The 15,742-nt window shown below is 31.4% G+C and overlaps 1 protein-coding gene across 1 annotated transcript; it reads left to right on the forward strand.

The window, feature by feature from the left end:
- The first annotated feature begins 14,672 nt into the window (after positions 1-14,672).
- LOC129758548 (uncharacterized) lies at positions 14,673-15,494 on the forward strand. Its single transcript, XM_055756077.1, has one exon. It carries the CDS (start codon positions 14,673-14,675, stop codon positions 15,492-15,494), a length of 822 nt encoding a protein of 273 aa, XP_055612052.1.
- The last annotated feature ends 248 nt before the right edge of the window (positions 15,495-15,742 follow it).

Consider the following 15,742-nt stretch of genomic DNA (forward strand, 5'->3'; position numbering starts at 1 on the left):
TTTCAACAATTCAAAAATATCAAATTGTACGTCGAAGAGGATACTTTGTTTCTTTTCAGAAATTTCTGGAAATTTCAGGGTGGGTGAGAATGTTGGAGTCAAAAAGCGATCACCTCACCCTGATTGATTATCCCCCAAATGGTTTTGGAAATTGTGCTGCGTAGATACAAACCTGTCGTGGTCAGCTAGCGATGGCAGTTACAAACAATCGTTTTAGTGGGAGCAATTTTTCTCCCTCCCAAATAGTGGATCAAATTTCGAGAGGATCATCATTATTACCGTCAGTAACGATCAATTGGAGCCATCAATGATGCCGCGGGCTCTCAAGGCTCTTGCTACGGGAGAATTTCTGGCAAAGGTTACATAAGAGGGAGCAGTGAGTGGTCAAATGGGGATTCTAGCGTAGGCTTAGTTGTAGAGTCAGTACTCGTTCGATCACCAATTAGCACGGTCATGTATATTCATGTTTAGTTTAAGTAAACTCCATGTAATATAAGTTCAAAGTCAATATACTTGTTTTAATTAAAGTTGTGTTTTTGGAACCAAACCATACGCGTTTATCTGTTCTGTGCATGCGAAAGAAGAAGGACCATTGAAGCCCACCGATTACTTGCCTAGACCATAGTTGGGATTGTGGAACGCGAAATAGTCTATCGAAGGAATTAAAAATCTTAGGCCACCTCCCAACATGGTCAATTTGGTCATTTTGGTCATTTTTGTCATTTTGTCATTTTGTCATTTTGGTCATTTTTGTCATTTATGTCATTTTTGTCAATTTAGTCATTTTTGGAAATTTCATCATTTTTGTCAATTTTGTCATTTTAGTCATTTTTGACATTTTTGTCATTTTTTTTTCATTTTTGTCATTTGTGTCTTTTTTGTCATTTTTGACATTTTTGTCATTTTTGTCATTAGGTCAATTTGGTCATTTTGGTCATTTATGATTATATTATTAAATTTGTCACTTTTGTAATTTTTGTCATTTCTAACATTTCTGTCATTTTTGTTATTTCTGTCATTTCTGTCATTTCGGTCATTTTTGTCGTTTCTGTCATTTTTGTCATTTTAGATTTTTTTGTCATTTGTCATCACCCCGGAGAGGATCATGGTTATCATGTTTCACAACTTTTAATCGAAATTCGAACGCGTTTAACGATTCCTGCCGCTGCCGCCTGTGGGTGATTTGGGTACTAACTAGGCTAGCTTTATCAAGGCTTGAATGTAGTGCATTAGAACTGGTACCTAGTTGATATAAGCTTGATTTAATGATAGGATAATTTGAAAGAATGTAGACTAGGTATCCACCAGAATTAACTAACGATTTTTAAATGATTGGATTTTTTTTTTGTAAGATCAAAACACAAAATTGATTCCACAGATCTACATACATGAGGATAACAATGGTTGTATAGGAAAAAAATCATGACAGAATCTTAAAAACCGACCATATACATTTTGTAGATTGGCCCAAAAAAACTTCTGTGCAAAATTTCAGCTGATTCGGACTTGACTAAAGGGTGCCTCAAATGGCTCAAAGTTTTGGTTTTCTCACCCTCAAAAATCATCTAAGAAAGGACGACTAAAGGAAATCCGCAAAATCGAAATTTTAATTTCGATGCAGAATGACCTAGAAATGCATGAAACTTCGGGATCTAACGTTATCTTGAAAAAAAAAAAGGGTCAAAACACGACTTACTGGGACTCGGATAATCGACCAGTTTTCCAAAACCAACTTCCAACCAAAGTCCCAGTCGATTTTTAGCGAATAAAAATTTCGGGATAACACCAGATCTAGACGTCCCGCATAATTAAAAACAGTTGGGGATATAGTACTAACTATTAACTTAATATATTGGTAGCAGTACCAGTATGAAATATCTTCCAAGTATCATTTCATTATACATGTTCAAAATTTTATTACCTCAATAAATTATGACAGGATCGTATCAGTGACAGTGACAATATGATATATGATTTAGTAAGTATAGTATAATAAGAGAATAAAAATTTGCAACCTTTGAATATTGTCTCTGGACCTTATCCAGGACTCTAACAGTGTACGACAAAGTTTCCTTATATTTTCTTAGCATTAGACATTAAATTAAAAAAAAAAACAACATTGACAACATTGTATGAGTTAGACAAGTCGTTATCATTTCACCTCTTGCGGATAATAACTAATATTGTTATTTTAAGATGTAGTTGTGAGCTTATGCATTTTTTCGCTCTTGGGTTCAGCATCTGCTAATTTTCACTTCACTTCGTTAAAATTTGTGTCGGCAACCCCACGCCAGGTTCGGAACTGAAAACTGTGTTCAAAATGGCTCCGAAAAAAAAGAATCACGCTGAGAAAAACACACAGAACGCGAAAAGTAAGTAAAACTATATTATATTATCGATAAAAACTAGTGAGATTAAATAAAACTAATGAAATTACAGAAACAAAGATCTCTGCTGAGCGGAGAGCGGAAAAAAAATCTACTGAAAGGCTGAACAATGCAGATCTGCACAAATAGGTAAGATTGTATAATCCATGTATAATATCAGAAATAAAAAATAAAAATCTCAACATTTAAATTTTTTAATTTTATTTTATTTTTTGTGGGAAAGAATTGGAACTATATTGGTTATGGTACAGGGAAGCTCTTTTTAAAAATATTTTACAATATGCGGAACGTATGATTGAGCGTTATTTTTACTACAAACTACTATAAGCAAACTATATCCATTGAAGTTGATGAAATCTATGATTTTGTATTCCAACGTAGCTAGAACATTCAGGTAGATTGTTTTGCTCGCCAAAAGTGGATGATATTTTAACCGTATCCAATAATGTAGCATGAAATATTTGTTCGAAAAAATCGCTCTTTTTGAATGGTAAACATGCTTAACAGCCCTTTCCCCATATGGTACTTTAACAGATAATCATAATACAGATTGTTAATATGGTCTGTGTTATTGTACATATACTGTTCACTTTACAATAAACGATAACGTTTAGAGACAATATAGAATATTCTCTATATATTGTAATTGATTATGCGGGGTATCATGCATTTCTAAGTAATTTGGCATCAAAATTTACATTTTGATTTTCCGGATCTCCATGGCCCCCGCCCCCTTTGGTGATTTTTGTAATTTTAATTTCGAATTTTAACAAAAAAAAAGTTCGAGATAACATCAGATCCATACATACATCTAAAGACTGAGAATATAAATTATTATGTTCTTTTCTCGATTTCAAAACCGCTTGTGGCCTAAAATGCTTCCATTTTGGTTAAAACGAGAGACAACATTTATACAAACTTTAAAAATAAGATGAAGGTACCTACTCGGGTTTTGATTTGAAATAAAACGAAAAAAGTTTTGGAGTTTCTTTTTGAATATTTTGTTCTCACGCGATGCGGATAAAGTTCCGGAATAGAAGCTTACATTTTTTGTAATTTTTGTAGATTAAGTCATTTTAAAAAATTTTGTCATTTTTTGACATTTAAGTATTTTTAGTAATTTCTTGTAATTTTGGATTTTTTTTTAAGATATGGAATTTTAAACTATTTTGTCAATTTTGTAATTTTAGTCGTTTTTCTCATTTTTGTCATTTTTGTCATTCTGTCCTTTTTGTCATTTTTGTCATTTTTGACGTTTTTCTCAATTTTGTCTTTTTTGCCATATGTGTCATTTTGATCATTTTGGTCATTTTTGTCATTTTTGCCATTTTTGTCATTTTTGTCATTTTTATCATTTTTGTCATTTTTATCATTTTGGTCATTTTTGTCATTTTTGTCATTTTTGCCATTTTTGTCATTTTTGTCATTTTTGTCATTTTTGTCGTTTTCGTAATTTTCGTCATTTTTGTCATTTTTGTCATTTCTGGCATTTTTGACATTTTTGTCATTGCTGTCATTTTTGTCAATTTTGTCATTTTTGTCATATTTGTCATTTTTGTCATTTTTTTCATTTTTTTTCATTTTTTATCATTTTTGTCATTTTTGTCATTTTTGTCATTTTTGTCATTTTTGTCATTTTTGTCATTTTTGTCATTTTTGTCATTTTTGTCATTTTTGTCATTTTTGTCATTTTTGTCATTTTTGAGATTTTTGTGATTTTTGTGGTTTTTTGTAATTTTCGTCATTTTTTGTCATTTTTGTAATTTTTATCATTTTTGTCATTTTTGTAATTTGGTCATTTTAGTCAATTCGGCCAGTTTGGTCATTTTGGTCGTTTTTGCCATTTTTTAATTTTGGTCATTTTTGTCATTTCTGTCGTTTCTGTCATTTTTGCCATTTTTGTCATTTTTGTCATATTTGTCGTATTTGAAATTTGGTCAATTTGGTCATATTGGTCTATTGTCATTTTTTTCATTTTTTTTATTCTTGTTATTCTTGTCACTTTTGTCATTTTTGTCATTTTTGTCATTTTTGTCATTTTTGTCATTTTTGTCATTTTTGTCATTTTTGTCATTTTTGTCATTTTTGTCATTTTTGTGGTTTCTGTCATTATTGTTATTTTTTACTTTTTTGTCATTTTTGTCATTTTTTGAAATTTCATCATTTTTGTCATTTTCGTCTTTATTGTCATTTTTGTCATTTTTGTCATTTGTGTCATTTTTGACATTTTTGTCATTTTTGTTATTTTTGTCATTTTTGTCATTTTTGTCATTTTTGTCATTTTTGTCATTTTTGTCATTTTTATCATTTTGGTCATTCTTGTCATTTTTGTAATTTTTGGCATTTTTGTCATTTATGTCGTTTTTGTCATTTTTTGTCATTTTTGTCATTTTTGCCATTTAAGTCGTTTTTGTCATTTTTGTTATTTTTGTCATTTTTGTGATTTTTGTCATTCTTGCATTTTTGCCATTTTTGTCATTTTTGTCATTTTTGTCATATTTGTCATTTTTGAAATTTGGTCAATTAGGTCAGTTTGGTCATTTTTGTCATTTTTGTCATTTTTGTCATTTTAGACATTTTTGACATTTTAGTCATTTTTGTCATTTTAATCATTTTAGTCATTTAAGTCATTTTTGACATATCTTTCATTTTTGTAATTTTTTCCATTTTTGTCATTTTCTTTTTTATTTTGATCATTTTTATCATTTTTGTCATTTAAGTTATTTTTGTCATTTTTGTAATTTAAGTCATTTTTGTAATTTTTGTCTGTTTTTCTTTTTTTTTTTGTTATTTTTGTAATTTTTGTAATTTTTGATAATTTTTTAAATTGTTGCCATTTTTGTGATTTTTGTCATTTTTGTCATTTTTTTCATTTTTGCCATTATTGTCATTTTTGTCGATTTTGTCGTTTTCGTCATTTTTGGTTATTTTTGTCATTTTTGTCATTTTTGTCATTCTTGCATTTTTGTCATTTTTGTCATATTTGTCATTTTTGAAATTTGGTCATTTTGGTCAATTTGGTCATTTTGGTCATTTTTGTCATTTTGTCATTTTGTCATTTTGGTCATTTTTGTCATTTATGTCATTTTTGTCAATTTAGTCATTTTTGGAAATTTCATCATTTTTGTCAATTTTGTCATTTTAGTCATTTTTGACATTTTTGTCATTTTTTTTTTCATTTTTGTCATTTGTGTCTTTTTTGTCATTTTTGACATTTTTGTCATTTTTGTCATTAGGTCAATTTGGTCATTTTGGTCATTTATGATTATATTATTAAATTTGTCACTTTTGTAATTTTTGTCATTTCTAACATTTCTGTCATTTTTGTTATTTCTGTCATTTCGGTCATTTTTGTCGTTTCTGTCATTTTTGTCATTTTAGATTTTTTTGTCATTTTTGTCATTTTTGTCATTTTAGTCATTTTTGTCATTTTAGTCATTTTAGTCATTTTAGTCATTGTAGTCATTTTAGTCATTTCAGTCATTTTTGTCATTTTTGTCATTTTTGTCATTTTCGTCATTTTTGTCATTTTTGTCTTTTTAGTCATTTTAGTCATTTTAGTCATTTTAGTTATTTTAGTCATTAATGATTATCTTGTCATTTTTGTAATTTTTGTCATTTCTAATATTTCTATCAGTTGTGTCATTTTTGTCATTTCTGTCATGTCTGTCATTCCGGTAAGTTTTGTCATTTTTGTCATATATGTCATATTTGTCATTTTTCTCATTTGGTCATATTAGTCATTTTGGTCATTTTGTCATTTTTGAAATTTTTGTCATTTTTGTAATTTGGTCATTTTTGATATTCCTGCCATTTTTGTCATTTTTGTCATTTTTGACATTTCTTTCATTTTTATAATTTTTTCCATTCTTGTAATTTTTTTTTTCATTTAGATCATTTTTGTCATTTATGTTATTTTTGTAACTTTGGTCATTTTTGTCATTTCTGTCATTTTAGTCATTTTTGTCTTTTGGGTCATTTTTGTTATTTTTATCATTTTTGACATTCCTGCCATTTTTGTCATTTTAGTCATTTTTGACATTTCTTTCATTTTTATTTTTTTTTCATTTTTGACAATTATTTTTTTTTATTTTGATTATTTTGGTCTTTTTTGTCATTTATGTTATTTTTGTATTTTTTGTAACTTTTGTCATTTTTTCAATTTCGTCATTTTTGTTTTGTTTTTTTTGTCATTTTTATTAATTTTGTCATTTTGATCATTTTGGTCAGTTTTATCATTTTTGTAATTTTTGTCATTTCTGACGTTTCTGTCGTTTCTGTCATTTTTGTCATTTTTGCTCTTTTTTGTCATTTTTGAAATTTGGTCATTTTGGTCATTTTGGTCATTTCGTCATATTTTTCATATTTGTCATATTTGTCATATTTGTCATATTTGTCATTTTTGTCATTTTTGTCGTTTTTTGTCATTTTTGTCATTTTTGTCATTTTTGTCATTTTTGTCATTTTTGTCATTTTTGTCATTTTTGTCATTTTTGTCATTTTTGTCATTTTTGTCATTTTTGTCATTTTTGTCATTTTTGTCATTTTTGTCATTTTTATCATTTTTGTCATTCTGGTCATTTTTGACATTTTTGTAATTTTTGTCATTTTTGTCAATTATGTCAATTATGCCATTTTTGTGATTTTTGTGATTTTTGTCATTCTTGTCATATTTTTTTCTTTTTTTTTTTTGTTATTTTTGTAATTTTCGTAATTTTTGGCATTTTTGTCATTTATGTCATTTTTGTCATTTTTGTCATTTTTGTCATTTTTGTCATTTTTGTCGTTTTTTGTCATTTTTGTCATTTTTGTCATTTTTGTCATTTTTGTCATTTTTGTCATTTTTGTCATTTTTGTCATTTTTGTCATTTTTGTCATTTTTGTCATTTTTGTCATTTTTGTCATTTTTGTCATTTTTGTCATTTTTGTCATTTTTGTCATTTTTGTAATTTTTGTCATTTTTGTCATTTTTGTCATTTTTATCATTTTTGTCATTCTGGTCATTTTTGACATTTTTGTAATTTTTGTCTTTTTTGTCATTTTTGTCATTTTTGTCAATTATGTCAATTATGTCATTTTTGTGATTTTTGTGATTTTTGTCATTCTTGTCATATTTTTTTCTTTTTTTTTTTTTGTAATTTTTGTAATTTTCGTAATTTTTGGCATTTTTGTCATTTTTGTCATTTTTGTCATTTTTGTCATTTTTGTCGTTTTTGTCATTTTTGTCGTTTTCGTCATTTTTGTCATTTTTGTCATTTTTGCCATTTAAGTCGTTTTTGTCATTTTTGTTATTTGTTATTTTTGTGATTTTTGTCATTCTTGCATTTTTGCCATTTTTGTCATTTTTGCCATTTTTGTCATTTTGGTCATATTTGTAATTTTTGAAATTTGGTCAATTAGGTCAATTTGGTCATTTTTGTCACTTTTAACATTTTTGTCATTTTTGTCATTTTTGTCATTTTAGACATTTTTGACATTTTAGTCATTTTTGTCATTTTAATCATTTAAGTCATTTAAGTCATTTTTGACATTTCTTTCATTTTTGTAATTTTTTCCATTTTTGTCATTTTCTTTTTTATTTTGATCATTTTTATCATTTTTGTCTCATTTAAGTTATTTTTGTCATTTTTGTAATTTAAGTCATTTTTGTAATTTTTGTCTGTTTTTCTTTTTTTTGTTATTTTTGTAATTTTTGTAATTTTTGATAATTTTTTAAATTGTTGCCATTTTTGTGATTTTTATCATTTATGTCATTTTTTTCATATTTGCCATTATTGTCATTTTTGTCATTTTTGTCGTTTTTCTCATTTTTGTCGATTTTGTCGTTTTCGTCATTTTTGGTTATTTTTGTCATTTTTGTCATTTTTGTCATTCTTGCATTTTTGTCATTTTTGTCATATATGTCATTTTTGAAATTTGGTCAATTTGGTCATTTTGGTCATTTTTGTCATTTTGTCATTTTGGTCATTTTTCTCATTTTTGTCATTTTTGTCATTTAAGTCATTTTTGTCAATTTAGTCATTTTTGAAAATTTCATCATTTTTGTCAATTTTGTCATTTTAGTCATTTTTGACATTTTTGTCATTTTTTTTCATTTTTGTCATTTGTGTCTTTTTTGTCATTTTTGACATTTTTGTCATTTTTGTCATAAGGTCAATTTGGTCATTTTGGTCATTTATGATTATATTATTAAATTTGTCACTTTTGTCATTTTTGTAATTTTTGTCATTTCTAACATTTCTGTCATTTTTGTTATTTCTGTCATTTTGGTCATTTTTGTCGTTTCTGTCATTTTTGTCATTTCAGTTTTTTTTGTAGATTTTTGTCATTTTTGTCATTTTAGTCATTTTAGTCATTTTAGTCATTTTAGTCATTGTAGTCATTTTAGTCATTTCAGTCATTTTTGTCATTTTTGTCATTTTTGTCATTTTTGTCATTTTCGTCATTTTTGTCATTTTTGTCTTTTTAGTCATTTTAGTCATTTTAGTCATTTTAGTCATTAATGATTATCTTGTCATTTTTGTAATTTTTGTCATTTCTAATATTTCTATCAGTTGTGTCATTTTTGTCATTTCTGTCATTCCGGTAAGTTTTGTCATTTTGTCATATATGTCATATTTGTCATTTTTCTCATTTGGTCATTTTAGTCATTTTGGTCATTTTGTCATTTTTGAAATTTTTGTCATTTTTGTAATTTGGTCATTTTTGATATTCCTGCCATTTTTGTCATTATTGACATTTCTTTTTGATCAATTTTGTCATTTATGTTATTTTTGTAACTTTGGTCATTTTTGTCATTTTAGTCATTTTTGTCTTTTGGGTCATTTTTGTTATTTTTATCATTTTTGACATTCCTGCCATTTTTGTCATTTTAGTCATTTTTGACATTTCTTTCATTTTTATTATTTTTTCATTTTTGACATTTATTTTTTTTTATTTTGATCATTTTGGTCTTTTTTGTCATTTATGTTATTTTTGTATGTTTTGTAACTTTTGTCATTTTTTCAATTTCGTCATTTTTGTTTTGTTTTTTTTTTTGTCATTTTTATTAATTTTGTCATTTTGATCATTTTGTCAGTTTTATCATTTTTGTCATTTCCGTAATTTTCGTTATTATTGTTGTTTTTGTCACTTTGTCCATTTATGTAAATTTTTATAATTTTTGTCGTTTTTAATAATTATGTCATTTCTGTCGTTTTTGAAATTTTTGTCATTTTTGTTATGATTGGACTTTAGTAGAATCACGACGTTCTAAAAATATTTTGTTTATTAGTTTTCAGTGTCTTGAGGAAATTTTGATTTTGGTTTATTTCAAAATTTCAATATTGCCTATTAATTGACACGATTTTACTGGAAATAAACTTACATTTAAGATGTTTTCCCAATAACGGTTAACATGAGTAATGACGTATATACGTACCTGGAAAAGAAAAAAACATATATTAGCTAAATGGATTGGAATATTGTGAGTTTAGTGTCAGGAGAACAAGTAAAAACTAGAACTCGATCACACCGATTAGATGTGCAAATAACACTTGACGAGTTTCAATATTCGCTACTCTTCACACTCAAGTCACCTTAAGATATGATGGCTGGCACTTCATTATTGAAAACCATTTACTTTATGATACACGTACGATAAGATGCTCGAATGGCTTGGAAGTAGGAAGTTTTTATTACAATTACTTTATTGCACTCAAAATTGTTTTTTTTTTTAATAAAAATAGAAAAAATACTAATGGAACAAGTTTACATCATTGCGGTTTTTTTTTGGAATTTCAAACAATCTGGGTTATAAAAATAGTTACTGATAAGCGAACACCATTCCCCGCAAATTGAACAACCAGTAAAACCCTTAAACTTTAGTGCTGCTGTTTTTATTTTTTTTTTTAAATCAACGTATTGCTGCCGTACTCAAGTAATTTACAACCTGTCACTATTGCAACATTTGCAACATCGCTGATAAAGTCGGGCGCGTTAAAACAGTTGTTCTAGGCTTCCAGGAAAGGTAGAGTTTGAATAAATAATAACTGACCATACCAATAGTATAGTATAGTAGTGAAAAGGCCACACCAGCGACAGCAAAATTCCCGGGAGAGAAAGCTGCAATAGAAACAAGATCACGGAAAAAGTAACTGTTAATAACAACCGCTGCCATTAAACGGCCGGCAGTTCAAACAATTTAACCCCCCGAGACGACGTCGACGGCAAACGCAATCCTGAGTCATAGCAGATTCAATCGGCTCCGTGTATGCAAATGTCTACATAACAACTTTTTTTTTCCTCCGATAAGAACAGGAAAGTTGAATTTCTGATTAATTTTGTTCCAACAACTAACAACTTGGAACTTGCGTAAGTGCAACTTTAAGTAGACTTGTCAATCAAACTTCATTTGGTTGTCGATTCTCTCGTTAGAGAACTCGCGTTCGCGTAACCTCGACACTGGCCTTGTGAAACTGCGACGAAGTCGCCCTTAAAAGATGGAGAAACGACGGAAACGTAAAAGTTTTAATAAAAAAAAAATGCATCCATCATCACGCCAGCCAGCCGCAATGTACTACTTTGGTGCTGGACCAGAGGCCTTTCTCTAGTTTGAGAACATAGTTTTGCCGTTGCTCTAGACTACTTTTTTGCCGCTCCATTCAGTAGAGTTCCACCATGTTTTTGTTCCGGTTTATGTTCTAGGAATAACATATTTTTTCCACTTATTTCTTTCTCTTCCTAGAGAGGTTGATATTGATTTTTTTGCGTACAAACACAATAAAACGGGAATAAAACAATGATCTTTGGAAGGAAAAACAGAGTCAGCAACAACATGTATCCGGAGCTGCGTTCGAATGAGAAGAAACATTTTTCCGAGTAGAAATCCATTGATACTGCAGGCTGTTGGAATTAGATGAATCATTTTTAAAGGACCAGAACAAGGCTATCACTTAATATAGATTATCAGCGGATATCGAAAAATTTAAGTTCGATTCAAACGCTCTTGTAGAATGCTACCAACTGAATTTTGTACGCATTCAGGGATTAATTCTCTTCCATGGTGACCATCGAAAATTGACTTAACACATTGCGGACCAAAGACGAGATATCTAGTTTTTTCGCTTAACGCGAGTGCACTTCACTGAGAATCATAACTATTTAACTCAAATGTGATACATTTTTTTAAGAAACTTTGCAGAAGAAATTGTGCACAATACTTTCGATAGCTCAAAGATACTAAATTTGTAGATTTTGATCCAGTCGTTTCTCAAATAGAGAATGCTAAATTTTTGTGTTTTCAGGCATAAAGGCATCGATCCCTTATGTGTTGTTAAGAAGTTTCAACGATATCGCACGTCTGTTTTTATTCCTAATTTACCAAAAACTTCTTGGCATACTTATCCAATTTTTGACGGTCGCCATGTAAGAAGCAACGTCACCGTACAGAGCAATCTGGCATCACTCGATTTTGCTGCTTAATCTCGATTTTCAATGCTTGATTCTTTTTGTATGTAGGTTATCCGCCATGGGTGCACGGATTCACCGCAATTTTTTCTGCCTAAGTATATGCCTCCATGCACTCTTTAGATCGATTAGTTCGACAAATTTCCAATGCAGCGTGTTCACCATACCCGGACCCAACGGCTTCGTATGAAGGGTTAAGAAGTGTTTTTATTGCGTAAGTTGATGTAGTATATTTTGGAAGAATAAGTCAATCAGTTGGGCTAGTTTATTACAGCTATTCCGGCATCCGTGTATACATTTACCTGGTCAGCTGGCAACGAATTGAACATTCTTATTATATAGCCAGTTATGGGATTCGAACCCAAAAATTTTCTTGCCGATACCCACCGGGAAGCGAACCCAGTACACCTGGCAACCCAAATCCAGACATGTTTTCTCAAATACTTTTTGTATGGGCCGGAAAAGTTTCACTCGGTCTCGCCAGAGGACAATTTGGTGGATTTTTCATTATTTTTGTCCTAAGGCCCAATCTTACCTAGGCACGAATGACATTGCTGAGAGAGTGTTCCACTTTTTGGTCACATTCCGAATCCGAGAGGCAGTCCGGTCCAAAGTTTTGTCCACTGGACCCGGTTTCTGCCCTGATTTTTTTTGTCCACGAAGATGCTTTCCTCTCCATACTACCGGATCGTACGCTTCAATGGGTACTTCTTTCATTTTCTCCAACTGAGTACACGATACACAAAGTATTAAGAAGTTTAACTGAAAACAACATCACCCAGAAGAAATCAGCTGTTTAAACGTAATCCGGAATGAACAGGGTTGTATCAAAATCGTGCTTAGACATAATGGTGTCCTTTACATATCATCAAATTGAAAAAAATATATCCTTGATCATCTCCGGAACAGCCAGGCAAGATTTCAACACCGCTGGAAACCTGCCAGTTGCCCGCTAAAGAGTTTGTTCTGCTGTCCTTTACAAAATTTTTCAAAATATCTTCCGCTAGCGGTCCAAATATTTTGCGCACGATTTGACCACCGTATTTTGCCGATTTTACCAGTGCAAAGTGGTACAGAACATCAATTTAGCTGCACGAAATTAATAGCGCCCAGGGAGTAAGAGATTGACATTTGAAGTTTTCCGCAAAATTGTTCAATTTTACGTGAAGCATATTTTGGCCTCAAATTTTTTGCCGAAGGGTCCACCGATAGCGAGATAAAAATGCTGACTTTTTTGTTGTGCAAATTAGGGCTTTGATGTCTTGGACAAAGTTGTTTATCTGGTCAAAATACATAAATTTGTCCAGTATGTCAAAGTTCTATTACATAACCCTCAAGAATTGCAGTCAAAGTAAAAAAATACCTTGAAAAAACAGTTTTTTGAATCTGTCACGTTGTAGATTCGATAAAATGATTCGCTGTCTTCGAAACAAAGTTGTAACAAGCCAAGATCTGCAATTGTCTCGTACATTATGATGATTTTTGAAGTTGCTGTAGTTACGAAACCATTTAGCGTATTTTGTTGGCAATTTCGGAAGGCTCGTCAATCAAAAAGAGCAATCAATCAACTTCACTATTATTAAAATTTTAGCTTACTGTTAGACTCTCAAAGACTTCTTGAACGATTTACCACAAGAATTTTGGTTTGATTTCCAGCTGTTTTTGAGTCTCGCACTGGGATTTTCCGAGATTTTTCTCGATGCTGCCCAAAAAATGTCTATAAGCTTCTTCATTGGACGCTATCTTGAAAATCACTTGAGAGATTGTCACCAAATTTTGTACACATTCACATTACATTACTAGGTAGCTTCACTTAAAGTGTTATCAAATTCCTTGCATGCATGAAACAGTTATTCAGATATCAAAGCGTTGCTTTTTTTTCGTATACACTTCTTATTTAACCCTCATCCGCATTAGATTTCATTACCCTAATCAGCACTAGGAGTGTCAATTTGACACCACAAGCTCAAATCGTTATAACTTTTGGCGTGTTGAACCGATTTAAACGAAACTTACATCAAAAGAAACCTTGTAATGTCAGTAAAATATGTTTAGAACATTATATACAGCTAAAGTTACAAGTTTTCTCGTTATTCAGTATGAAAGAAAAAAAACCGAAAAACATGCCTCACGAAAACCGCTGTAGTTCATATATTACACGTCCAAAAAAATATTTGCCTTATGCATACGAAAGCTGAAGTTAATGCCTACATCATGAAGACAAGAAATATTTTTTAAATTTTTTTTTAAAAAAAAGATCACAAAAAGTTCAAAAAAAGTGGTCTAAAAAACCTACTTTTCATTCGATTGCTAGTAAATACTGTTTGAGCGATGGTAGAGTTTTAGAAAAAAATATGACAACAAACTTTATTAAAATTCTAACATTTTGCTGTCTTTAGATTTTTGATGCAACAAAAATTGAAATTACTGGAATTTTTCAAAGTTCACTACTTTGCGCAACTTTTTTACAAATTGAAATTTCATCTCTTTTTGTGGTCCACCGTCAGGTTGTACCCGGATTTTCAGTGCTTTCTCGCCGTTTAAAGCAATCAAAACTATATCCATTGAGAAGGGAATTTAATCTATATTCTAGTGAGGTGCAACAATTTAAGCTGTGAAATTTCACAAAAATATGAAAATTATAAACGTAAAATCATTCCTGAATTTCTAGAACCACAAGCAGCGCGTCCAGAAAAACGTGTTTGTTTTCGCCGCTTCGTTGTTTATTTTGTTTTGCTTTGCACTTAACAAAATCGGGCTGTTCGATTCTAGTCAAAAGATAAGGTACCGTGAATTGGATATCATTTTCGTTTTGTTACGTCCATGTCATCAAACGAAATGGCCTGTGATAAGTGCGCTAAGCCAACAAGCAACACGGATAGCATCATTTGCCAAGGCCTATGCAGTTTAGCTTTCCACTTGAAATGCGCTGGGTTGCTTTCATCGCACCTAAAATCTAAGGCCGACAACAGAAATTTGCTATGGGTTTGCGACGAGTGTTGGGAACTACTGAAGCACTCTTTCTTTCTTCGCTCTTTGGCTTGCTACGAGTTACTGATAGCAGACCTTCGAAAAAGTCAAGCTTCCTTGGTATCGGAGCTGAAATTGGAATTAGCCGCGACGAATTCAAAGCTGGATAAATGTTTGAAAGCGCAGACCAACAACAACCCTGCCCCCCGTATCACTTCCCCTTGGCCCAGCGTTCCAACTCCAACGAATAAGAGACGACGAGTCGAGAATCTGACTCTGGCACCTTGTGTGGGTACAAAAAAGGCCACCGTGAAAACTATTGCAACGGTCGCTCCTCCCGAAAAAAAATTCTGGGTTTATCTGGCGAGACTACAAAACAATGTCACAGCTAAAGACATCGAAGAGCTTGCCATGGAATGTCTTCAATGCGATTCTGCCGAGGTTCATCTCCTGGTTCGCAAGGATGTTAACGTCTCGACGCTTAGGTCCATTTCATTCAAAGTTGGTGTGGATCCTAAGCTCAAGGACGCGGCACTTTCCCCGAGGACTTGGCCAGCAGGGGTTCTATTCCGGGAATTTGAGGATATGGGAACAAAAAACTCGATAACACCAGCTGTCACGCTGCCACCCAGATCGTCGATGAGGTCAACTCCAGGTGGTTCAACAACTCCAGTCACGCCGCTTCATTGACCGCCACAACCGTAGATTCAACGTTTCTGCTGACAGCGGGCCTTTGATGGCCTCGACATCGAATGCTTCTAGTATCATCATAAAATCTCCGTGTTTCTCGTCCGAACTGAACCCACCAGCGTCTCCGAGGGATTCTTCTCCGGAACGCAACAAAGCCAGCACTACGGAGACCTCCGAGCCCGTCGACTCAGTCGCGCTGCTTCCCGCCCTTATCTTCAGTCGTTCCGGCCCTGAGTTCGATTGTTGTG

This window comes from Uranotaenia lowii, chromosome 1 (assembly GCF_029784155.1).
Source record: "Uranotaenia lowii strain MFRU-FL chromosome 1, ASM2978415v1, whole genome shotgun sequence".
In the NCBI taxonomy this organism is placed as follows: domain Eukaryota; kingdom Metazoa; phylum Arthropoda; class Insecta; order Diptera; family Culicidae; genus Uranotaenia; species Uranotaenia lowii.